Source organism: Tympanuchus pallidicinctus, unplaced genomic scaffold (genome assembly GCF_026119805.1).
Source record: "Tympanuchus pallidicinctus isolate F22 unplaced genomic scaffold, pur_lepc_1.0 scaffold28, whole genome shotgun sequence".
Classification (NCBI taxonomy): domain Eukaryota; kingdom Metazoa; phylum Chordata; class Aves; order Galliformes; family Phasianidae; genus Tympanuchus; species Tympanuchus pallidicinctus.
This window is the reverse complement of record NW_026294745.1, coordinates 711,227-732,211: the sequence shown is the minus strand read 5'-3', so window position 1 is coordinate 732,211 and position 20,985 is coordinate 711,227. Positions and strand designations below refer to the sequence as shown.

The 20,985-nt window shown below is 54.4% G+C and overlaps 1 protein-coding gene across 3 annotated transcripts; it reads left to right on the top strand.

The window, feature by feature from the left end:
• Window positions 1-217: 217 nt before the first annotated feature.
• On the top strand, window positions 218-20,293 carry ACACB (acetyl-CoA carboxylase beta). 3 transcript variants are annotated; one of them, XM_052691096.1, is made up of 53 exons: window positions 218-414; window positions 1,150-1,558; window positions 2,918-3,050; window positions 3,196-3,334; window positions 3,471-3,580; window positions 3,975-4,056; window positions 4,266-4,364; window positions 4,633-4,742; window positions 4,954-5,064; window positions 5,237-5,446; window positions 5,742-5,912; window positions 6,096-6,257; window positions 6,434-6,597; window positions 7,147-7,297; window positions 7,376-7,479; window positions 8,083-8,164; window positions 8,621-8,770; window positions 8,840-8,986; window positions 9,067-9,201; window positions 9,597-9,743; window positions 9,849-10,037; window positions 10,251-10,351; window positions 10,425-10,513; window positions 10,591-10,715; window positions 11,107-11,220; window positions 11,303-11,416; window positions 11,798-11,887; window positions 11,985-12,103; window positions 12,281-12,418; window positions 12,507-12,606; window positions 12,707-12,814; window positions 12,890-12,946; window positions 13,427-13,468; window positions 13,539-13,754; window positions 13,838-13,993; window positions 14,577-14,780; window positions 14,875-15,030; window positions 15,332-15,454; window positions 15,650-15,919; window positions 16,213-16,310; window positions 16,424-16,544; window positions 16,639-16,749; window positions 17,150-17,293; window positions 17,378-17,498; window positions 17,656-17,752; window positions 17,928-18,024; window positions 18,255-18,390; window positions 18,480-18,657; window positions 18,888-19,000; window positions 19,102-19,256; window positions 19,384-19,554; window positions 19,823-19,959; window positions 20,064-20,293. In XM_052691096.1, the coding sequence occupies exons 2-53, from the start codon at window positions 1,158-1,160 to the stop codon at window positions 20,188-20,190; spliced, it is 7,125 nt and encodes a 2,374-aa protein (XP_052547056.1). In that variant the 5' UTR covers window positions 218-414; window positions 1,150-1,157; the 3' UTR covers window positions 20,191-20,293. The 3 variants fall into 3 exon arrangements, with proteins under 3 accessions (XP_052547056.1, XP_052547054.1, XP_052547055.1); XM_052691094.1 differs by having other exon boundaries at window positions 219-414; window positions 12,260-12,418; XM_052691095.1 differs by lacking the exon at window positions 218-414 and adding an exon at window positions 729-835 and having other exon boundaries at window positions 12,260-12,418.
• The last annotated feature ends 692 nt before the right edge of the window (window positions 20,294-20,985 follow it).

Sequence of the window (20,985 nt, the reverse complement as noted above, 5' to 3'; positions counted from 1 at the left end):
GGCTGGAAATGAGCAGAGGAGTGGGTGGTGGGGCTGACGGCACAGGGACGGCAGCAGCTCATCCTAACCCTCCCCAACCCCCCCTTAGCTGTCATGGCACCTTTGTCCCACAAGGATCACATGTCCCCGTCTCTGCTTTCCACCCTCTCCTTCCAGCAGAAGTTTTCCAGCCGTGCTAACGGGGAAATATTTATGCTTGACGTGAATGTCACGTGAAGAGCAGAGGGAGATCCTAGCGCAGGCTGCGGGCCTGAAATGTGAAACCCTGCAGCGGTCAGGAGCTGCCCCCAGCCTGCAGGCCCTGCGGGGGTCACCGTCCCAGCTTGGGGATAAAGGGGGAGTCCAGCACAGAGCTGTGGCCCTTTGGGTTGGCTTTGGGCTCATCTTGGGACGCCAGCGGGCTCGGAGATGATGGTGAGTGGGATAGTGGTGGTGGCACTGGGGGATCCCCGGGTGGGGGCATGCTGAGGTTTAAAATGGGGAGGTGGGTCCCTGTGGGGGCACGGGGGGGGGGTCTGAGGAGCCCTGCAGCCCTCCTTTAACTAAGCTAGTGTTGGCATTCACCTTGGAGGTGCTGAGATTTCACATTGGGTCGATCTCAATAATTACCCCCAGAGGAAGGTAGGGTGACAGTTTTCCCCCCCCCCCCCCCTTGCCCCCCCTCCCCCGGTAACTGCTAACAGAACCAAATGTTCCGTTTAACAGCCCTTCCACCTCAGGGCACTGTGGGGCTGCTGGCCTGATGGCTGTTGCCCCCTCCTCCCCCACCCCCTTCCTCGTGGCCGGGTGCCCATTTTAGCCCACATTTTTGCCATGAGGTGTTTTTCTAACTGAGGTAAAAACTGCTTGATGTGTTAACAGATAGAACAGGGGAAGGTGGGCTGGGGGCTTTGGGGAGTGCTGGGGGGGCACAGGGGCGAAATGGAGGAGAGTGGGCTGGGAATGCTGGAGGGCACGGTGGGCTGGGGTGTGGGAATGCTGGGGGACTGGGCTGGGTGCTGTAGGGAGCAGTGGGGGAAACAAAAGTTTCCTGTCTGCTGGGGGCTGGTGATGAGTTAGAGCTCAGAGCTGAGCCTAAAGGAGCCCCTGAGGGTTGAGTTTAGCCTGTGGAGCAGCAAAACTCATGGAGCATCTCCATGTTCTCCTCAGGGTGGTGAATGTTGCTGGCATCCACTCTCCTGATGATCTTTGCGCTGCTCATCCTGACCAAGATGTCCACCTTGAACACCAAGAATGAGGATGAGAGTCCTGAGCAGAGCCCAGGCCCACCTCCCACCCCAGAGCTGGCGGCCTCCCCAAACCCCCCGGTCCCCAGCCCCCCACAGCAACCTGCTGTGGGGGAGCAGGAGCAGATTGTGGTGTACAACCCCACTGCACTCCGCAGGCCCACCCTGGCCAAGTTTGTGCTGGGCTCCTTTGATGACAACTCCTCTGATGATGAGGTGATAGCTGCAGCTTTCAGGGTGGGCAGCCGCCGCAGCAGCCTGGCCAGTGCAGGGGGGACAGGTGCTGAGCCCCCCTCCATGGCTGCTCTGCAGGAATTCACTGTTGGCATAAGGTATAATGCAATGCTGTTGGGGGGGCATCGGCACATGGGGTCTTCTCTGCCCAAGGAGGTGAGATTGGTGGTGGTCACAGTGCTGAGCCCACAGGACAGGCAGCAGCAGGTGCTGCCATGCAGTCTCCATCCCTCCAACTCACTGTTCTATGCAGGAGCATCTCTGGATACATTTTGTGGGATGGAAATCTGCAAGTTTATGAGTTTTTTTGTGCCTACGCGTGCACTTACCCATGCACTTACATGTGCAACTGTATTGCATGTGCACATACTTTTGCACAAGCATGTGTTGCTCTGCACTCTCCAGGTCTGGCTCAGCTGCAGTGAGCACTTTGCTTCTGTAGAGGGGAACAATGTAGTTCTTTGGTGGGTTTTTCTGTGTGTAAGTCAATGAAAAGCAGTGAGTTTTGCTCTGTGAGTAGTACCACAGTGAGCTCTGCCCTGAGGCACTGACTTGCACTTGTGCTTGCTGAGCTACAAACTCAACCTTTTTTATTTTGTCCTTTGGCCAGAAGATGTAGAAATGAGAGAGCTTTCTCCTATATTGTCAGTACTGAGTTTTGCAAGATGCCTCTTCTTAAGCCTCTGCATGTTTGAGTTAGAGCCTACAGGATGACGTAAGCCTGCAGCAGCAATGCTCTGTGCCATTTGTGTAGGGGGACAGGAGGTGCTGCCTGCTGGCAGCACTCAGCAGCTTCCCATGCAAGCACAGCTGATGACAATTATAAATAACTGGAAACAAAGCGCTGCTGCACAGCTCCTCCTGCCTGCTCTGCTCTCACCACTGTTAAAATAAAAGACCTTTGCAGGATGATGAAAATTGACAGCCCCGTAGCCCAGCACAGCCAAACGGTATCTTCTCGTTGAGCTGGGAGTTTGGGAGATGTCAGGCACCTCTGGTTTCCATCTGCACCAGAACACAGGAGGAACTCTTCTGGTGGTGCCCAAGCTGCAGGGCAGAGGTGGTTGGTGCAGTTTGCAGGATGGCTTGGGTGTGTTGGCTTTGCAATGGGGCTTGGGACAATGCTGGTAAACTGTGTAAAATTGTGGCTACTCATAAAATATCTTGAATTGATGGAGAGAATGGAGCATTTCTTGAGCTCCAAGGGGCTGTGAGTGTATTTCCCCTTGAAATAAGCGTGCCATGTGTTGATAGTGCAAAAATAGGTCACAGGGGGAGAAGAGGGGTAGACTGTCTTTTTGCCTTTGCTTATTTGTCGCCCAGCCATGCAATAATAACAAAAGATCCAAATTGCTGCTTTACGTCCTTAGGGATCCCCTGTGCTTTTCCCAGGGTTTAGATGACAAAATGCTCTTTTCATCCCCAATTGCTTCCCCAATTGTTTCACCCCCCCGCAGGCCTAGCATGTCTGGGCTGCACCTGGCGAAGCGCAGCCGCGAGCACCGCAAGATGGACCTGCAGCGGGACTTCACCGTGGCCTCGCCTGCTGAGTTCATCACCCGCTTCGGGGGGACGCGCGTCATTGAGAAGGTGTCTGCCTTGCCTGCTTGCTTCTTGGGCTGCCTCCATCTGGAGCTGCCATCCCCTCTGTTTCACCCTCCCTCGGAGGCCCTGCATTGCCGTGTTCAGCTCCTGTGCTCCCACGCTTGCTCTAGCGATGCCCCTGGCCCTGCAGGTCCTGATTGCCAACAATGGCATCGCTGCTGTCAAATGCATGCGCTCCATCCGCCGCTGGGCCTACGAGATGTTCCGAAATGAGCGTGCCATTCGGTTTGTGGTCATGGTCACCCCTGAAGATCTCAAGGCTAACGCAGGTAATTCCTTACAGCTGATCCCAGGACTGATCAGCCCGCTGTGGACTCCCCTTCCGTGTAACAAGATCCAGGAATAAATGATTTCCCGCTCCCCAGATGTGTGAGGAGACCCCCACTGCTGTGTGCTGTCTTTCAGAGTACATCAGAATGGCAGATCATTACGTGCCAGTCCCTGGAGGGGCCAACAACAACAACTATGCCAACGTGGAGCTGATTGTGGACATTTCCAAACGGATCCCAGTCCAGGTAACAGCTTATAATTGGTCTCTCATCTCTTTGCTGGGCTTACCTTATGACTTAGGGGATGACCAGTTCTATGAGGAGAGCAAAGCTGAAGAAAATGATGTAGAAATTGGCATGGATGTTTCCCTTGACCCTTCTGGCCCAGAAAAGAGGGAAAAGCACGAAGCTTTGCTGTCAGTGTGATTTAGAATCATGCTGGTGCCTCAATGCCTCCCTCCTGTGCCAGCAGGGCTTTCACAGACTGTAATTAATTGTTGGGAAGCAGGGATGGCACAAGGGATGCTCCAAGATGGAGTGATACTCCCCCTGCACAGAGGAACCAGGCATGATGCCAAGGCCTAAGGGAGGATGCTGGGGCAGGAGATAACTGCTCGTGCTGCTCCTTCTCTTGTGCCAGGCGGTATGGGCTGGCTGGGGACATGCCTCGGAAAACCCCAAGCTGCCAGAACTGCTGCAGAAAAATGGGATAGCTTTCCTAGGTAAGGTCTTGCTGCTTTTACCTTGTTTGCAGGGAGATGTGGACTCTGGGATAGTGGGTGTGTGTATTCTTGATCCCCAGTGACACCAGTTCCATGTGTGCATCTGCCCATTTTGTGTGTCCTGCAGTGTGGCAGTCCCCAGGCCATTTTGCTGGAGCTATCCCAGCTTCCAGGCTGGCCCTGCTCATCCCTTCTTTCCCTGTCCACAGGTCCCCCCAGCGATGCCATGTGGGCACTGGGGGATAAAGTTGCCTCTACCATCGTGGCTCAGACAGTCCAGATACCAACGCTGCCATGGAGTGGGAGTGGTAAGAGCTTCACTGCAGCTCCATGCACCCTCTCTGTAGTGATTTCTCCCTCTTTGCTTCCCTTTCCCCAAAGAAAACACTGACACGGGGCCCCTAGCCCAAGCAGGCTGCAGATACTGGGGATCTCATGGCAGCTGAGCAGCTGTTGGTTTGGGCAGGGGTGCACAGACACACAGGAAGTGATATATACCACGTGGGGTCACCAGCATGCTGTCCCCAAGGTGGCCCTACTGCTTCTGTAGTGACTATAGCCCAAGTATGCCTGCAGGTCTGGTGGCCCAGTGGTCTGAGGAGGACCAGAAGGATCAGCAGATGATCAGCATTCCCATCGAGACATACAGACAGGGCTGCGTGAAGGATGTGGAAGAAGGCCTGGAGGTAAAGCTGAGTGCATGAGCAGCCAGTTTTCTCTTGCGTGCCATTATTTCTCTTTGGAGACTACAAGCTCTAGCCCTTTTGGGCTCCCAGCCCATACAACAGCGATACAAGAGTGTTTTGGTAGCAATTTGTTCCCCTGTGCTGGTGCAGCTCTGGGTGATCCAGGTGGGCTCCAGAGCACTATGGCCACACCAATCCTTGTCCCCCTCAGGTGGCCAAGAGGATCGGGTACCCGCTGATGATCAAGGCAGCAGAAGGAGGTGGGGGCAAAGGCATCCGCAAAGTGGAGGCAGCAGAAGAGTTTGGGACCTGTTTCCGACAGGTAGGTGCCCAGAGCACCTGTTCTGTTCCAATCCCATCCCCTCAGACAGGCTGGGACACACTAGGGTTTTGCTCCTACCCCATGCATCCTGTGCTTCCCTGCTGGGCTTTCTGTGGGACTTGGGGTAAATTTCAGAGCACAGAGCCAAAGTGTGAACCTCTCCCCTCCACAGGTGCAGGCAGAGGCACCTGGGTCCCCCATCTTCCTGATGAAGCTGGCCCAGCATGCGCGGCACCTTGAGGTGCAGGTGCTGGCTGATGAGTATGGCAATGCCATCTCCCTCTTCGGCCGTGACTGCTCCATCCAGCGCCGGCACCAGAAGATCATCGAGGAGGCACCCGTCACCACTGCAGCTCCTGCTGTCATCGAGGTGATGGAGAAGGTGGGTGACCCTGGTCTTCAGGTGGCGTGGAATTTAATGAGAAAATGATCTTTGCTGGATTTATTGTGGTTTGAGGCACCTGTGACTCCTAAGGAAGGGAGGGATTCCATGATACGAGCAAGCTTGGACTTGTGAGCGCATTGGGGCAGCATTCTTCTTCCCCGTCCTTCCCGAAGACAACTGTTGGTCCTCTTTGTGTCCTTGCTCCATGAAAGGACGTTACTGCCCCGTTGCCTGGCACAGCCCTGGCTCTGCAGTGCTTGTTTCTCAGTGCTGTGGTTTCATGGTCCTGCAGTGCGCCGTTCGCCTGGCACAGATGGTGGGCTACGTGAGCACAGGCACTGTGGAGTACCTCTACAGTGAAGATGGGAGCTTCCACTTCCTCGAGCTGAACCCACGCCTGCAGGTCGAGCACCCTTGCACAGAGATGATCGCAGATGTGAACCTCCCTGCTGCCCAGCTCCAGGTACCTGAATGCAGCATGGAGGGTGCAGGCAGAAGCAATGCAGTGTCTCCCCTTTGCCTCTGGCTCTCTGCCTGGAGGAGCTGTTTGCAGCTTAGCTGCTCTTCCTCTAGTTCCAAAAGCTGTATGTGTGATGCTAAAGCCTTGCACTAACGGCTCAAGTTCTCTTCCTTGTTCTTTGTGCAGATTGCCATGGGCATCCCCTTACATAGGATAAAAGACATCCGACTGCTGTATGGGGAGAGCCCATGGGGCGATACTCCCATCTGCTTCAACAACCCTGCCAACCCCCCCGTGCCCAGAGGCCACGTCATCGCCGCTCGCATCACCAGTGAGAACCCTGAGGAGGTGAGCTGTGGGGACAGGGGGACCTGTTGTCCTCATCAGTGGGACAGCACTGATGGGAACTCAGCCCATGGGGTCTGTGAAACCTTCATAAAACACAGAGGGGTTCCTCCTTCCTCTTATTTACACATGCATGGGGTCCAAGACTTCTTTCTCAGTGCCTTCTGCTCTTTGTTTAGGGTTTCAAGCCCAGTTCAGGGACAGTGCAGGAATTGAATTTCCGCAGCAGCAAGAATGTCTGGGGGTACTTCAGCGTGGCAGCTGCTGGGGGGCTGCACGAATTTGCTGATTCCCAGTTTGGACACTGCTTCTCATGGGGAGAGAACAGAGAGGAGGCCATCTCGTGAGTGTGGCAGCTGGGGCTGGAAGGGGAAAGATTCCTAGTAGATGCATAAGCCAGAAAAGCTGGCTCTTCTCTCAGGTGATAGTGCTGCTGTGCTGATCTGCTTATTGGCGTTGTGGAGGCTGTCTGATGAAAGCCAAAGTTTTCAAACCGCAATGATGTTATGGTGCCTTTAAGATGGGCAGTTCTTGCTGCTGTTGAGCAGTAATTAAGCAACATGAAATGGAATTGTCTTGGGTATTTAATTGCACGGGATTGTCCCTTTCCTACCCTGCAGGGATATTTTATCTGGATGCTGTAGCATTCAGGGTGAGGTGTTCACCGGTCCCATCTCTGTGTCTTCATCCTGCAGCTTTTGGCTGCTGCGTAACAGCCTTTTGATATGCTGATGGGCCATGGAGACACAGTCTCTACAGCCTGTTCTTTGTGGAGGGTGGAAACCAGGTGCAGCTCCCGGTGTCTGAAGTGTTTGGGGACAACTCTGAAAGCAGGGGAAGGGTGCCGCAGTGCCCTGCTCGGTCATTAATGGAGATTTTATCTCCCTGAAAGGAATATGGTGGTGGCCTTGAAAGAGCTCTCCATCCGTGGGGATTTCCGCACCACAGTGGAATACCTGATAAAACTTTTGGAGACAGAGAGCTTCCAGAGCAATGAGATCGACACTGGCTGGCTGGACCATCTGATCGCTGAGAAAGTGCAGGTGGGGGAGATGGGCCCCTACCACCTCTGGGTCACCTTCTGTGGGAAGATACCAAGTCCTTTATCGTCACCCCTCCAGGCAGAGAAGCCGGACACGATGCTGGGTGTTGTCTGTGGTGCTCTGAACGTCGCAGATGCTGCTTTCAGGACGTGCATGACTGACTTCCTGCACTCGCTGGAGAGGTGCAGGGTGGGAGCTGCCCATGTTGGGTGGTGGGACCTGATGTTTGCGGGTGCAGGGGACACAGGGAGAGCATGTTCTGCTACTGGAAGCTGGCGTGGCTCCTGCAAGCACAGAGACCTGTGTTCTTCTCTGCCTTGGCCATCCTCTTTCCCTCTTTTGCTTTGCAAATTTGGAGGTGGTGTCTCAGTGCAGCAGTGCCTCAGGACTTGATGTGCCTTCAGGGCTCTGCCTTCTGCGCGTTGCTTTATCTGTAGAGAAGCGCAATGTTTCACATAGTTGTGAAAGTGGCATTTCAGGGAAAGCAGCTCAGCTGAATGCAGCTTGCTCCTGATTTGCACTTGAACACCAAGGTTATTCCTCGACAAGGACACCTGGGGCTCCCACAGGCCTTTTTCTGAGTATGTTTTGCCGGTCTCTGCCCTGCTCTGTAAGAGGTGCACACGTGGGCTGTGTACAAACAGATGCCTGTCCCCTCTGGTCACCTTCCCCATGTGACCTGACACCAGCAGCACTGCTGACACATGGCCCACTTGGCTGCCTGCCGCTTTGCACAGGCGAGAAATGAAACCCTGGTGATGCCTGACCTCACTGATGTGTTTTAGGGGCCAGGTGCTGCCAGCAGCCTCCTTGCTGAACATTGTCGACGTGGAGCTCATCTACGAGGGCATGAAATATGTTCTCCAGGTAGGGGCCGTGCTGTGCTCCTCCCAGCAGTGCTGGCTGCTCCCCAGTATGGGGACATGTGTTCTGCTGATGGAAGGAGTATAAACACACAATGAATACAAGGTTGTCATTTAAACATTTGCAGCATAGGAAATGAAGTTGATAGCCTCATTTTAAAAAGGCAGGCATTTGCATACATCCCATTGCCCTGATCTTAACACGATCAAGAAGCATCATAATATGATGAAGAAAAGGGTGGATGTGGCACTGAAGGATGTGGTCAGTGGGCACGGTGGTGATGGGCTGGAATTGGACTTGGTGATCTTAGAGGGCTTCTCCAAAGTTTACCATTCTATAAGGAGATCTTAATCTCCTTGGCTTGCAAGGGACCTTAAGGATCACATAGTTCCAACCCCCAGTAAGTTAACTTCATGGGGAAACATCCTAAAAAATGGTGTCTCTGGCTGCTGCCCGCAGGTTGCCCGGCAGTCCTTGACAACGTATGTCATCATCATGAACCACACTCACATCGAGATAGATGTGCACCGGCTGACCGACGGCGGGCTGCTGCTCTCCTATGATGGCAACAGCTACACCACCTACATGAAGGAGGAGATCGACAGGTACCTCCTCGCTGGGCCCCAGGTCCCAGCAGCCTCGGGGCTGTGGTGAGACATTCCCCTTTTCTGAAGGTACCGGATCACGATTGGCAACAAAACGTGTGACTTTGAAAAGCAGAAGGACCCGACGGTGCTGCGCTCCCCATCTGCAGGAAAGCTGCTGCAGTACACGGTGGATGATGGTGGCCACGTTGACGAGGGGAGCGTTTTTGCAGAGATTGAGGTGAGTGCATTCCTGCAGCTCTGCCACGTGGCTCAAGATCAAAGCAGCAGCGGGTGACAGCTTTGCCCATCCTGGTGCAGGTGATGAAGATCATCATGACGCTGACGGTGGAGGAGGCAGGCAGGGTGCACTATGTCAAGCGGCCGGGTGCGCTGCTGGAGGCAGGCTGTGTCATTGCACAGCTCCAGTTGGATGACCCCACCAAAGTGCGGTCTGTGAGTCTGAAGGACAGCAGGGGGCGGTGGTTGAGGCATGGAGCTGAGCAGCCACTCTTTGGGGCACAGGTGGGGATGTGCTGTTGTCCTGGAACAGCACTGCATGCCCATGCTGCATCCCTGGGTGGCTGTGCTGGAGCTCAGGTGGCTGCTCCCCAGTGTGGCACTACATAAGCAGCCTGTGCGTGCTTCCATAAATTCACACTTATGGTTTTTCTGCATCTTTCTCGTGATGAGATACTGGCAGAAACGTGAAGCTGACCATTAGGTGCTTCCTTCAAACAAACAGATGCTGGAGGGGTGATGCAGCTTTCTATTGGGGCAGCTGCAATTTTTGGGGGCCCCACACAATGTCGGGGGCAATCTAGTACAAATACTCTGTTTGCTCTCTCCAGGCCCAGCCATTCACAGGGGGGCTCCCAGCACAACAGACCCTCTCCATTACTGGTGAGAGGCAGCACCAGGTTCTGCGCAACGTGCTTGACAACCTCACCAATGTCATGAATGGGTACTGCCTGCCCGAGCCCTACTTCAGCACCAAGGTGGGTGCCCAGGGCAAGGAGCATCCTCTGCTCCTGGAAACCCACATGCCCTGCAAGATATATGGCACTGGGGCTGCTGCGCTTCACCACTTCTGCTCCTTGCAGGTGAAGGAATGGGTGGCACAGCTGATGAAGACTCTGCGGGACCCCTCCCTGCCCCTCCTGGAGCTGCAGGAAATCATGACGAGCATTTCAGGAAGAATCCCTCTCTCAGTGGAGAAGTCAATCCGCAAAGTGATGGCTCAGTACGCCAGCAACATCACCTCTGTACTCTGCCGCTTCCCCAGCCAGCAGGTGAGCAGCTTGCCTTTGCCTCCCCTCTAGCTAGAGCTAGCCAGGAGCTTCAGCCTGCATTTGTCCTGCTGAGAGATGATATAAAGATGTAAAAGAGTGATGGGTCATATTGCATATTTTGCTTAGGGGAAAGTGAAAAAACAAACTTGAAAGCCACTGTGCACTGCAGCACTGTCCCCGAGCGGTGCTAGACCCTGCGCCCTCTCCTTTCAGATCGCCAATGTGCTGGATACCCACGCAGCCACACTGCAGAGGAAGGCTGAGCGGGAGGTCTTCTTCATGAACACGCAGAGCGTGGTGCAGCTGGTGCAGAGGTGAGCCTCGTGCCCTCCTTGCCCTCAGCCCATTGCCACCCCTTTGCAGCATGCCGGGCTCTTTGCTGCCCAGGTACCGTAGTGGCATCCGTGGCTACATGAAGGCGGTGGTGCTGGACCTGCTGAGACGCTACCTGCAAGTGGAGACACAGTTCCAGCAAGGTGAGGGCTTGGGACCGTGGGCAGGAGCTATAGGGCTCCTAGGGGAGCTGCAAGGCTCACGACGCTCTGCCCCATAGCTCACTACGACAAGTGTGTCATCAGCCTGCGAGAGCAATACAAACCTGACATGACCCCGGTGCTGGAGAGCATCTTCTCCCATGCCCAGGTGGCAAAGAAGAACCTGCTGGTGACCATGTTAATTGTAAGTGTGGCAGCAAAAGCCTGAGACAGGGAAAAGCCCATAAAGCCTCATCACTGTGAACGGGACATGGCTGCCACAGTGCTCAGCTGCCTGAAGCCATCACAGCCCCATGCTTTTCCTCAAAAGCAGGCAGAAGCTTAATAAGCTGGTATTTCTCTACTCAGTGTAAACCCAGGTTTGGGGGGTTGCATTCAAGCATCCATTCCTTTTTGGCCATGCAGTTGCGTGGTGAGGGGTCATCTTGTCCCTTGCTTAGCGTTGCTTTGCTGCACTGGGCTCAAAAAGCAGAATTTTGCTGTGTTTCATCCTTGTTCTCCACGTGGGATCTCGCCCCTGCTGTTTACATGGGGCAGTAAGGAGCTGAGTCAAACCTTGAGGTGGTGCATTGCAGGACCAGCTGTGCGGCCGCGAACCCACGCTGACAGATGAGCTGGCAGCCATCCTGCATGAGCTGACACAGCTCAGTAAGACAGAACACTCCAAAGTGGCACTGAGAGCCCGGCAGGTCAGCAAGCACCGTGCTGTCTTACCCCTGTTCCCATCTCCCAACCCCATCCCAGTGCTCCTGGTCACCTTTCTTCTTGCAGGTTCTCATTGCCTCTCACTTGCCCTCCTATGAGCTGCGGCACAACCAGGTGGAGTCCATATTCCTCTCTGCTATCGACATGTATGGACATGAGTTCTGCCCTGAAAACCTGAAGGTTGGGAACCTCACTTGTCCTCACAATGAGAATTTTGCTTTGGTTAGCTTTGAGGTTCGGTCTACAAATGGGTTAAACTTGAAAAATAGCAAAGAAATGCATTAAAGCCTTGCTGCAGTGTCAGCCTCTGTGCAAAGCAAAGTTGGGATGTGCCCCATTGCTGCTGGTTCCAGTTTCCTGCTTCCTGCACCATTGATGTGTGGGTCCGTGCCTGGATCTGGCAATGTCCCTACGGTGGGCTGAGCATCCCAGCACATAGGTGTTGATTGCTGTGCAGCCTTTATTGATAGATGCCACTGGGATGTTCCTTCTCCTTCCCTGTAGCTGAGTAAGGAGAGGTTCTGTTCCATCTTTGCCCTAAACGTTGCCTTCTCCTCCTAGAAACTGATCCTCTCAGAAACCACCATCTTTGACGTGCTTCCTTTCTTCTTCTACCACGACAACCAGGTTGTGCGCATGGCAGCACTGGAGGTGAGGGTGGGGGCACACAGGGCAGTGAGCTCCCAGGGGTGCAGGTGTGTGCAGATTCAGTGGTACCCACATCTACACCCCATCACCTCCTTCCCAGGTGTACGTGCGACGTGGGTACATTGCCTATGAGCTGAACAGCCTGCAGCACAGGCAGCTCTCAGATGGCACCTGCCTGGTAGAGTTCCAGTTCATGCTACCCTTCTCTCACCCAAACAGGTACGGCACCCTCACCCTTCTGCCCACTCCCCCTGTGAGATCTCTTCTGCAAATTTTCTGGATTTGCTTCCTCAATGCCTGGGAACCCTGGGAGGGAGGTGCTGGATGAGCCCTCTCTGGGTTGTGGTCTCACACAGGATCTATGGTGGCTGACAGCCACCTCTCTGCCCCACGCAGGATGTCTGTTCCCATCAGCATCTCCAACCCCGACTTGGCTCGGCACAGCACTGAGCTCTTCATGGACAGTGGCTTTTCCCCCCTGAGCCAACGGATGGGAGCCATGGTGGCCTTCAACAAATTTGAGGACTTCACAAGGTGGGAATGCAGGGACACTCCTGGCTGTGGTGCTGTCCCCATGGGCTGTGGGACGAAGCGCTGGTTTCTCACCCCGCTGTTTGGGCAGGAACTTTGATGAAGTGATCTCTTGCTTTGCTGACCCACCTTTGGAGATCTCCCTCTTCAGCGAGGCACGAACCACCATCTATGGGGAGGAGGATGCCAAGGTGGGCACAGTAGTGCTGCTCTCCCACTCTGGATGGTGCAGGGATGGTGGCAGCACAACTGTGCTGGGGCAAAAGGGCTGAGCAAGGCTCTCGTTGCCAGAACACTCATGAGGAACCAATCCACATCCTTAACATTGCGCTCCGCCGGGCGGACCATGCCGAGGATGAGAAGCTGGTGCCTATCTTCAGAGCTTTTGCCCAGTCCAAGGTGAGTTTCATGGCACATTCCCTGCCTCCCTGTTGGGCTGGCCATGCTCTGACCTTCTCATCTGCTTCCGTGCAGAAAAACATCCTTGTTGACTGTGGTCTCCGAAGAATCACGTTTCTCATTGCCCAGCAGGTCAGTGCTGACTGAATGCTGGGTGGCTTTAGGTACATTATGCTTCTCACAGAATCATACAATGGTTGAGTCAGAAGGGACTCTTGAAGACCATCTGGTCCCACTGCCTGCTGTGCACAGGGGCACCCACAGCTCCATCAGTGCTCAGAGCCCCGTCCCCTGACCTTGGATGCTTCAAGGGATGGGGCCTCTGTCTCCCTAAAGCCCATAGTGATGTCTGGAAATACTCTGTACTCAAAGCAGAGAGATACATGTTCCTGGCACTGGGAGGGAGAGATGGGAATTGATGAACAGAGCATTCAATGAGTGATTTATCTCTGGTGTTATCCTTCATGCTGCTAACATCTCCAGTTACGTGTGGTTCCTGTGTGGTCCCTCTTACATTGCTTTTTATATCAAGTGACTCCACTACAGAACAGAAAAAGCCACCGCATTCCAGCTTTATTCACGTCATCTTGTCTTTCCCCTTTTCTTCCCTAGAGAGAATTCCCAAAGTTTTTCACATTCAGAGCCAGGGATGAGGTAAAGCTGTCCCCCAGCCGGGATGAAGCGAGGTCTGTTTGTACGGCTCCCTCACCCCACGCTGCACCAGTTTGCAGAGGACCGCATCTACCGGCACCTGGAGCCGGCGCTGGCCTTCCAGCTGGAGCTGAGCCGCATGCGCAACTTCGACCTGACAGCCATCCCCTGTGCCAACCACAAGATGCACCTCTACCTGGGGGCAGCCAAAGTGCAGGCGGGCACCGAGGCCACCGACTATCGCTTCTTCATCCGCGCCATTGTGCGGCACTCAGACCTCATCACCAAGGCAAGGCTGGGAGCTGCGAGGCCGCCCTTCACTGCTGCCTACCTGTCCTCAAGGAGATCTTGTAACCTCTTCATGCGCTGCAGGAGGCCTCCTTTGAGTACCTGCAGAACGAGGGTGAGCGCTTGCTCCTGGAGGCGATGGATGAGCTGGAGGTGGCCTTCAACAACACCAGCGTTCGCACCGACTGCAACCACATCTTCCTCAACTTTGTCCCCACCGTTGTCATGGACCCTTCCAAGGTACATTTCTGGGTGTCCTGCTTCGCTGTGTATCAGAGTGGTGGGATGGAGGCTGCCTCATCCCCTGTGCCACCCTCCATGCAGTCTATTGGACCTGGTCCTGTCTAGTGTACACTCAGTCTTGGGCAGGGGATTGATTTGGCAAGTCCCAGAAGCTCCTGCAGTTTAATTCCACGTTTGTGGGCTTGTTCGCTCTTTGCTGAGATGAGCTTTTTGCTGAGATGCTGAGCTTTCACACTCAGTCTTGAGTGACTCAAGACTTGTTGCATGGTCTTTGTAAGCAGCAATTTGCTGGAGGACACAAGGGTGAGTGGTGGGCTCTGTCCTCGTGCAGCACATGGCAAGAAAGTGGTGACTGTGTCTGCCAAGGGGGCTGTAGAGGAGTGGCTTTCCCTCTTCCCAGTGGAGAGGCTGAATGACAGCACTGGCCCCTGGTAAGCAGGAGGAGGAAAGAGAAGGGGATCCCCCAAAGCAAACCTGACGTGGTTATTTGGTGGAGGTGCAATAGGCTGCTTCAATCTTGGCATCGCACGCACGGTGTTCCCGGGGCTGCAGAGCAACCCCTGTGCTGCCCCACACCCAGATCGAGGAGTCGGTCCGGGCCATGGTGATGCGCTATGGCAGCCGCCTCTGGAAGCTGCGAGTCCTGCAGGCAGAGGTGAAGATCAACATCCGCCTGACGCCCACCGCCACGGCCATCCCCATCCGCCTCTTCCTGACCAACGAGTCTGGCTACTACCTGGACATCAGCCTCTACAAGGAAGTGAGGGACCCCAGCACCGGCAATGTGAGTACTGCAGAAAGTGGGAGCCCCTCCACGACCTCTCTGAGCTGCTCCCATGTCCGCAGGGAGGCAGCCAACGCTCTGCCCTCCTCTGCAGATCATGTTCCAGTCATATGGGGACAAACAAGGGGCGCAGCATGGCATGCTCATCAATACCCCCTATGTCACCAAGGACCTGCTCCAGGCCAAGCGCTTCCAGGCACAGTCCTTGGGCACCACCTATGTGTATGACTTCCCAGAGATGATCAGGCAGGTGCGTCTGGCTGAGCTGAATGAGACTCCGAATTACTGAATTTCCACTTCTATCCCTCTTTTCCCTTTTGAGTTGGCAAAGGAGAAAAAGAAAAGAGCCCAAACTGCCTACATTTTCAATTATACAAAGCATTTCAAAACTGCTTCCTAGCTCTTGCAAATTGACATAGCTGTACTCATAAAGGATGTGAACTATGAGGCTCCGTGCAGAGTTCAAACACCAAGTTCTCCTCACATCAAGTCCCAGCAGCAGGCTTTGTGCCCCGTTCTTCCAGCCTGTCCCATGCACGGTGTTTCTGCAGGCTCTCTTCAAGCTGTGGGGCTCCTCAGAGCTGCACCCTAAAGATGTCCTGACATACACAGAGCTGGTGCTGGACTCACAAGGACAGCTGGTGCAGATGAACAGGCTCCCTGGAGGGAATGAGGTAGCAGGGAAGGGTTTGGGAGCGGGGTGCAGGGAAGCTGTGCTGCCACAGGTGGGATCTGCTGGTGGCTTCCTGATCCAAGCTTTGTTTCAAGCCCAAGGGATTGAAAACTCCTCAACCAGCTTTGTCTGTCAGTTGTGCAGTCTGCAGCTCTGGGAGGTGCCAGCCTTGTGACGTTGTACCATTTTGGGGCAGGTGGGGATGGTTGCATTCAAAATGAAGCTGAAGACCCCTGAGTACCCGAAGGGTCGGGACATTGTGCTCATCTGCAATGACATCACACACATGATTGGCTCCTTTGGGCCGGAGGAGGACATGGTGTTCCTGAGAGCCTCGGAGCTGGCACGGGCTGAAGGCATCCCTCGTGTCTACATTGCTGCCAACAGTGGTGCGCGTATCGGCTTTGCTGATGAAATAAAGCACATGTTCCAGGTGGCCTGGGTGGACCCTGAGGACCCCTACAAGGTGTGTGGGCACCTTTCCTTTGGTTATCAGAGAAAGCAACAGAGCACTCAATGGGCGAAGGACCAGAGCTAAAAAGGAGAGAGAAATCTTGTGGGATCAGTGCTAGAGAATGAGAATCCCCTGTGCCAGTGGATGGTTCCCTCCACTTTCCACGGTGGGGTGGTGATAAAAGTACATGTATAGGCATGGCTGCTCTGACCAGCCCTGCTCCTGATCTGCTGTGAGGTTGGGTTTGGAGAGCTGGCCGTGTCCCATCTGAGTGTGCAGCTCGTTCTCCTTCTGTGTATTTTCAGGGGTTCAAGTACCTGTACCTGACTCCCCAGGACTACACGAGGATCAGTGCCATGAACTCTGTGCACTGTGAGCATGTGGAGGAAGGGGGTGAGTCCAGGTAAGCCCTGCCCTATGTCTCCCCACATCCTGGCTCACTGTCCTGCTGGCCCCACCATGGAAGTGAGTTGTGCCCTGTCCTACCCACACCGTTGCAGCACTGCCTTCCTGCAGGTACGTCCTCTTGGACATCATTGGGAAGGATAATGGTTTTGGAGTGGAAAACCTGCGAGCTGCTGGCACCATCGCTGGAGAGTCCAGTCGTGCTTATGATGAAATAGTGACCATCAGCATGGTACGACCTGTGCCCTTTCACAATAGAGCTGGAAAGGATCACTGCTGCAGCCCACAGTCCCAGCAACCCTGCATGTGCTTGTGTGTGTGCCCAGGTGACTTGTCGTGCCATTGGGATCGGCGCGTACCTGGTGAGGCTGGGGCAGCGTGTCATCCAGGTGGAGAACTCCCACATCATCCTGACTGGGGTCACAGCTCTCAATAAGGTACCGTGCCTGCGGCCCGTATCCTCATCCAGTGCTGTCTCTTTACCCCTTCCCTATCCTGTGCGAAGAGGTGGAACACCCCCATGGATCCTCATGGAATGTGTTTGTTAAGGAAATGCCACCCTGCCGGTGTTTGGTGTTGCTTTAGGGGCCAGTGCTGGGTTGCAGGGATGGTTCAGCTGTGATGCCAGGAGCAGGACCCATCTCTGGGCACAGCTCTGTGGCCTTGAGCTGATTTGAAACTTTCAGGTGTCTAAAATAGTTTAACATCAGCCTGCTAGACAGAGATGGAAATTCAGCCTCAAAACAGAGGGAATGCACCCAGACAAAGGCGAATAAAAAATGATCTGGAGAGGCAGTGCCTGTGCTAGCAGAGACTTATCTGTATTTCTCTGTTCAGGTGTTGGGGCGTGAAGTTTACACATCCAATAACCAGCTGGGAGGTGTGCAGGTCATGCACAACAATGGTATTTCCCACATCACTGTCCCAGATGACTTTGAAGGAGTCTACACCATCCTGCAGTGGCTCTCCTACATGCCCAAGGTAGAAGGGTGCTGCAGGATGGTGGCGTGGGGTGTTATGGGGGTACTTGGCTGGTAAGCTGCCCTTTGGGGCTTCCCCTTACAGGATAACCGGAGTCCAGTGCCTGTCATTGCCATAAGTGACCCCATTGAAAGAGAAATCGATTTTGTCCCTTCCAAAGTCCCTTACGACCCCAGGTGGATGCTGGCAGGGAGACCCCATCCAAGTGAGTGAGAGCAACCCAAAGCCCCTGCAGCAGTGTGCCCAAATGCAACCTGTGGCTGCAAACTCTTCCATCCTTGTGCTTTTTGCTGCACACTGATGCGCAAGGAGCCCTTAGGTGCACGTGGTTGTGCCTTTCCTCTTCCCTCTGTGCTCTGCAGCTCTCAAGGGGACGTGGCAGAGTGGTTTCTTTGACCAGGGAAGCTTCCTGGAGATCATGAAGCCGTGGGCTCAGACGGTCGTGGTTGGCAGAGCGAGGTACAGCTGTGAGCAGGGGATGCTTCCCAACCCCTGATGCACGGATGCCACGAGCACAGTGCAAGTCATCTTTGCCCATGGCACCGCTTTTGGGATGGTGACCAGTGGGGCTGACTTCTCTGGGTGTACCATGGAGGGGAATTGGCTGCTACTGAGGCTGCCCTGCTTTCTGCAGGCTGGGAGGTCTCCCTGTGGGCGTCATTGCTGTTGAGACCCGCACTGTGGAGGTGACAATACCTGCAGACCCTGCCAACCCTGACTCGGAGGCAAAGGTGAGATCTCAGTGCTGTCATGAAGCAGAGGAAGAGCACTGAGGCTGAGAGAACAAGTGAGGATAAAGCTTAGCACAGCCTTTTGGCATGTTTTGACTCCCCTTGAAAGCAGCAAGATCAGGGTGCTCTCATTTTGTCTCCTTCCAGCTCTCGTGCGCTGTGTGCCGCTGACTGCTGTGCCTGGAGGCTCTGACCCCAGACTCAGCACTGCTGCTCACTGTCTGTTCCAGATAATCCAGCAGGCAGGACAGGTCTGGTTTCCAGATTCTGCTTTCAAAACAGCCCAGGCCATTCGGGATTTCAACCGTGAGCACCTCCCACTGATGATCTTTGCCAACTGGAGGGGCTTTTCCAGCGGCATGAAAGGTATCCAGGGTGCCCAAGTTGCTGTGCTGTGCCACCAGCCCTCCTGCAGCACTCAGGGTGTCCGGCCACTGAGTCCCTTTGTCTCCCAGACATGTATGACCAAATGCTGAAGTTTGGTGCCTTCATCGTCGATAGCCTGCGGGATTTTAAGCAGCCTGTCCTCGTGTACATCCCACCACACGCCGAGCTGCGGGGAGGATCCTGGGTGGTCATGGACCCCACCATCAACCCCCTGTATGTGGAGCTCTACGCTGACAAGGAGAGCAGGTCAGCCTCTGGTTTTCTCCAGTGCAAGTTAACATGCATCAGAGCAAGCTGGAAGGGAGAACAGCCAAGAGTCCCAATCTGGAAACAAAACCCTGCCGGGTTTTCTGTCCCAAATTCTTAGGGGATAAAGTTGCCTGAATTGAAATGCTTTCCTATCAGCAGTGACCTCTTTTCCCAGGATTTATTTTCCCCTGCAAATCGGTCCTTGCTTTACCAAACTTTCTTCCCAGGGGCGGCATTCTGGAGCCTGGAGGAACAGTGGAGATCAAGTTCAGGAAGAAAGATCTGGTGAAGACCATGAGAAGGATCGATAAGGTTTATGCCAAGCTTGTGGAGCAGCTGGGTAAGGGGAAAGGATCTTCAGCGCATGGGCCTTGGAGTGGCTAGGATGGGAGCACCAAGCAGGGCCCTTGCTGGGAAACAACAGCTGGTAATGTCCTGCAGGGACACCTGAACTGTCTGAGGGGCAGCGCAAGGAGCTGGAGAAGCAGCTCAAGGCCCGGGAGGAGCTCCTGCTGCCCATGTATTACCAGGTGGCCGTGCACTTTGCTGACCTGCACGACACCCCTGGCCGCATGCAGGAGAAAGGCGTCATCACAGTGAGCACGGAGGCTGGGGAAGAGGCTGCTGCAGGGGTCTTACAGCAGCAGTGTGAAGGGGAGAGTACCTCCCCCTTACACATCTTCCTCTGCGAAGGCTTAAGGTGGGCTCTGCCTGTTTCTGCAGGACATCCTGGAATGGAAGAATGCCCGCTCATTCCTCTACTGGCGGCTGCGACGGCTGCTGCTGGAAGAGGTGGTGAAGTTGGAGATCCTGAAAGCCAACAGCAAGCTGAGCCACATCCACATCCAGTCCATGCTGCGGCGCTGGTTTATGGAGACAGAAGGAGCTGAGAAAGTATGTGGGGCCTTGGTTTTACCTAAATCTTTTGCATTTTCTATAGTCTGTGAAGCTTTCATGGGTTCCGATTTCCAAACCAAGCCCTCTGTCTATGGCTGCTACATGGGTTGGGAGCAACATGCTGTGTCGTATGTGCAGGATGAGGAGGACAATGCCATTATCCACTGTGCCATGGGAAGAAAAGCCTGAGGATGTAGCAGAAGGGGGAGGATCAGAGCATGTGAGTAATGGGACCCCCTCCAATTCATGGTGCTGCTCTCCCCAGGGATACCTCTGGGACAACAACCAGGTGGTGGTGGAATGGCTGCAGAAACACATGAAGGAGGATGATGGCAGGAAGTCAGCCATCCGGGAGAACATCAAGTACCTGAAACGGGACTACGTGCTCAAGCACATCCGGAGGTGAGTGGCTGCAGGAGCTGTGTGTGAGGGCACTGCCGTCCCCTGTGCTGGGGACACCGGGTGGTGGGCTCCCAGGCAGCCACGCTCTTCTGTCTGCCTCACAGCCTGGTCCAAGCCAACCCCGAGGTGGCCATGGACTGCATCATCCAGATGGCTCAGCACATCACTGGCACACAGAAGGCTCAGGTCGCTCATCTCCTGTCGACGGTGGACAGTGAGAACCCGTCCTGAGCCAGCAGGAGGAGCACTGGTTCCTCAGCCCGCCAGCTGAAACCTTGGGCTCTCACTTTGTGCCTAAATAAAGGATGCCAATGTCTGTACCTTAAGCTATGAAGATGCTCTCTCCGTCTGGTGCTGGGTTTGGCAGAGATAAGCTTGCTCCAAGCCAAAGCTGGAGTCTGGACCTGGTGCAGAGGCTGATTTTTAGAAGAATTAAACGTCTTTTACTGTGTTTTAGTTGCAAGCCCATGCCTTAATCATTTAAACAAGCACCAGTGCCAGATGTTGCACAAGACTGGCTGGAGCTGGACGATGGGAGAGGTCTCCGTATGACTGTGTTGGGACTGACCATGCACTGGCACAAGGAAATATAAATACTGCTGAGGAAGGATCAGCCTCAAACTGATGCTTTAAAACAAACTCAGGAACTGCAAGGAGCCATTTGTCCCCATCCTTCCCTGCGCTGGGGAGCAGTCTGCAGACACGACCACCAAAAGCTGGCAGCCAGAAAAGACATCAAGCTGTTCTGGGATTGGCTGCAGCAGGGCTGTCAGTGGGGATATCAGCTGACTGTGTCACTCTGTTGCAGGAGCATCACACTGGGCTTAGCTTTGGCTCTGAGCGGGGAGCACAGTGAGAGTGCAAGGGGGGGACAGCTGCTTTGAGGGCAGCACTGGGACTGATGTGATGGGGTTTTGTTGGCAATTTCTTGGTTGTGTCTATGCTGGGGACTGCAGGGAGGAGGTCTCCTCAACCTCATAGCGAGGATGAGAAAGACACAAGGAGATGCTTTCTGGTATGGAAGGA

What these genes read in the sequence shown, in the direction of transcription:
- ACACB (XM_052691094.1), top strand. Translation starts at nt 1,158, where the DNA reads ATGTTGCTGGCATCCACTCTCCTGATGATCTTTGCGCTGCTCATCCTG. An exon ending in ACCCCACCAAAGTGCGGTCT is followed by an intron (nt 9,202 to 9,596) that starts GTGAGTCTGAAG and finishes TGCTCTCTCCAG; the next exon opens with GCCCAGCCATTCACAGGGGG. An exon ending in AGACAGAAGGAGCTGAGAAA is followed by an intron (nt 19,555 to 19,822) that starts GTATGTGGGGCC and finishes TGCTCTCCCCAG; the next exon opens with GGATACCTCTGGGACAACAA.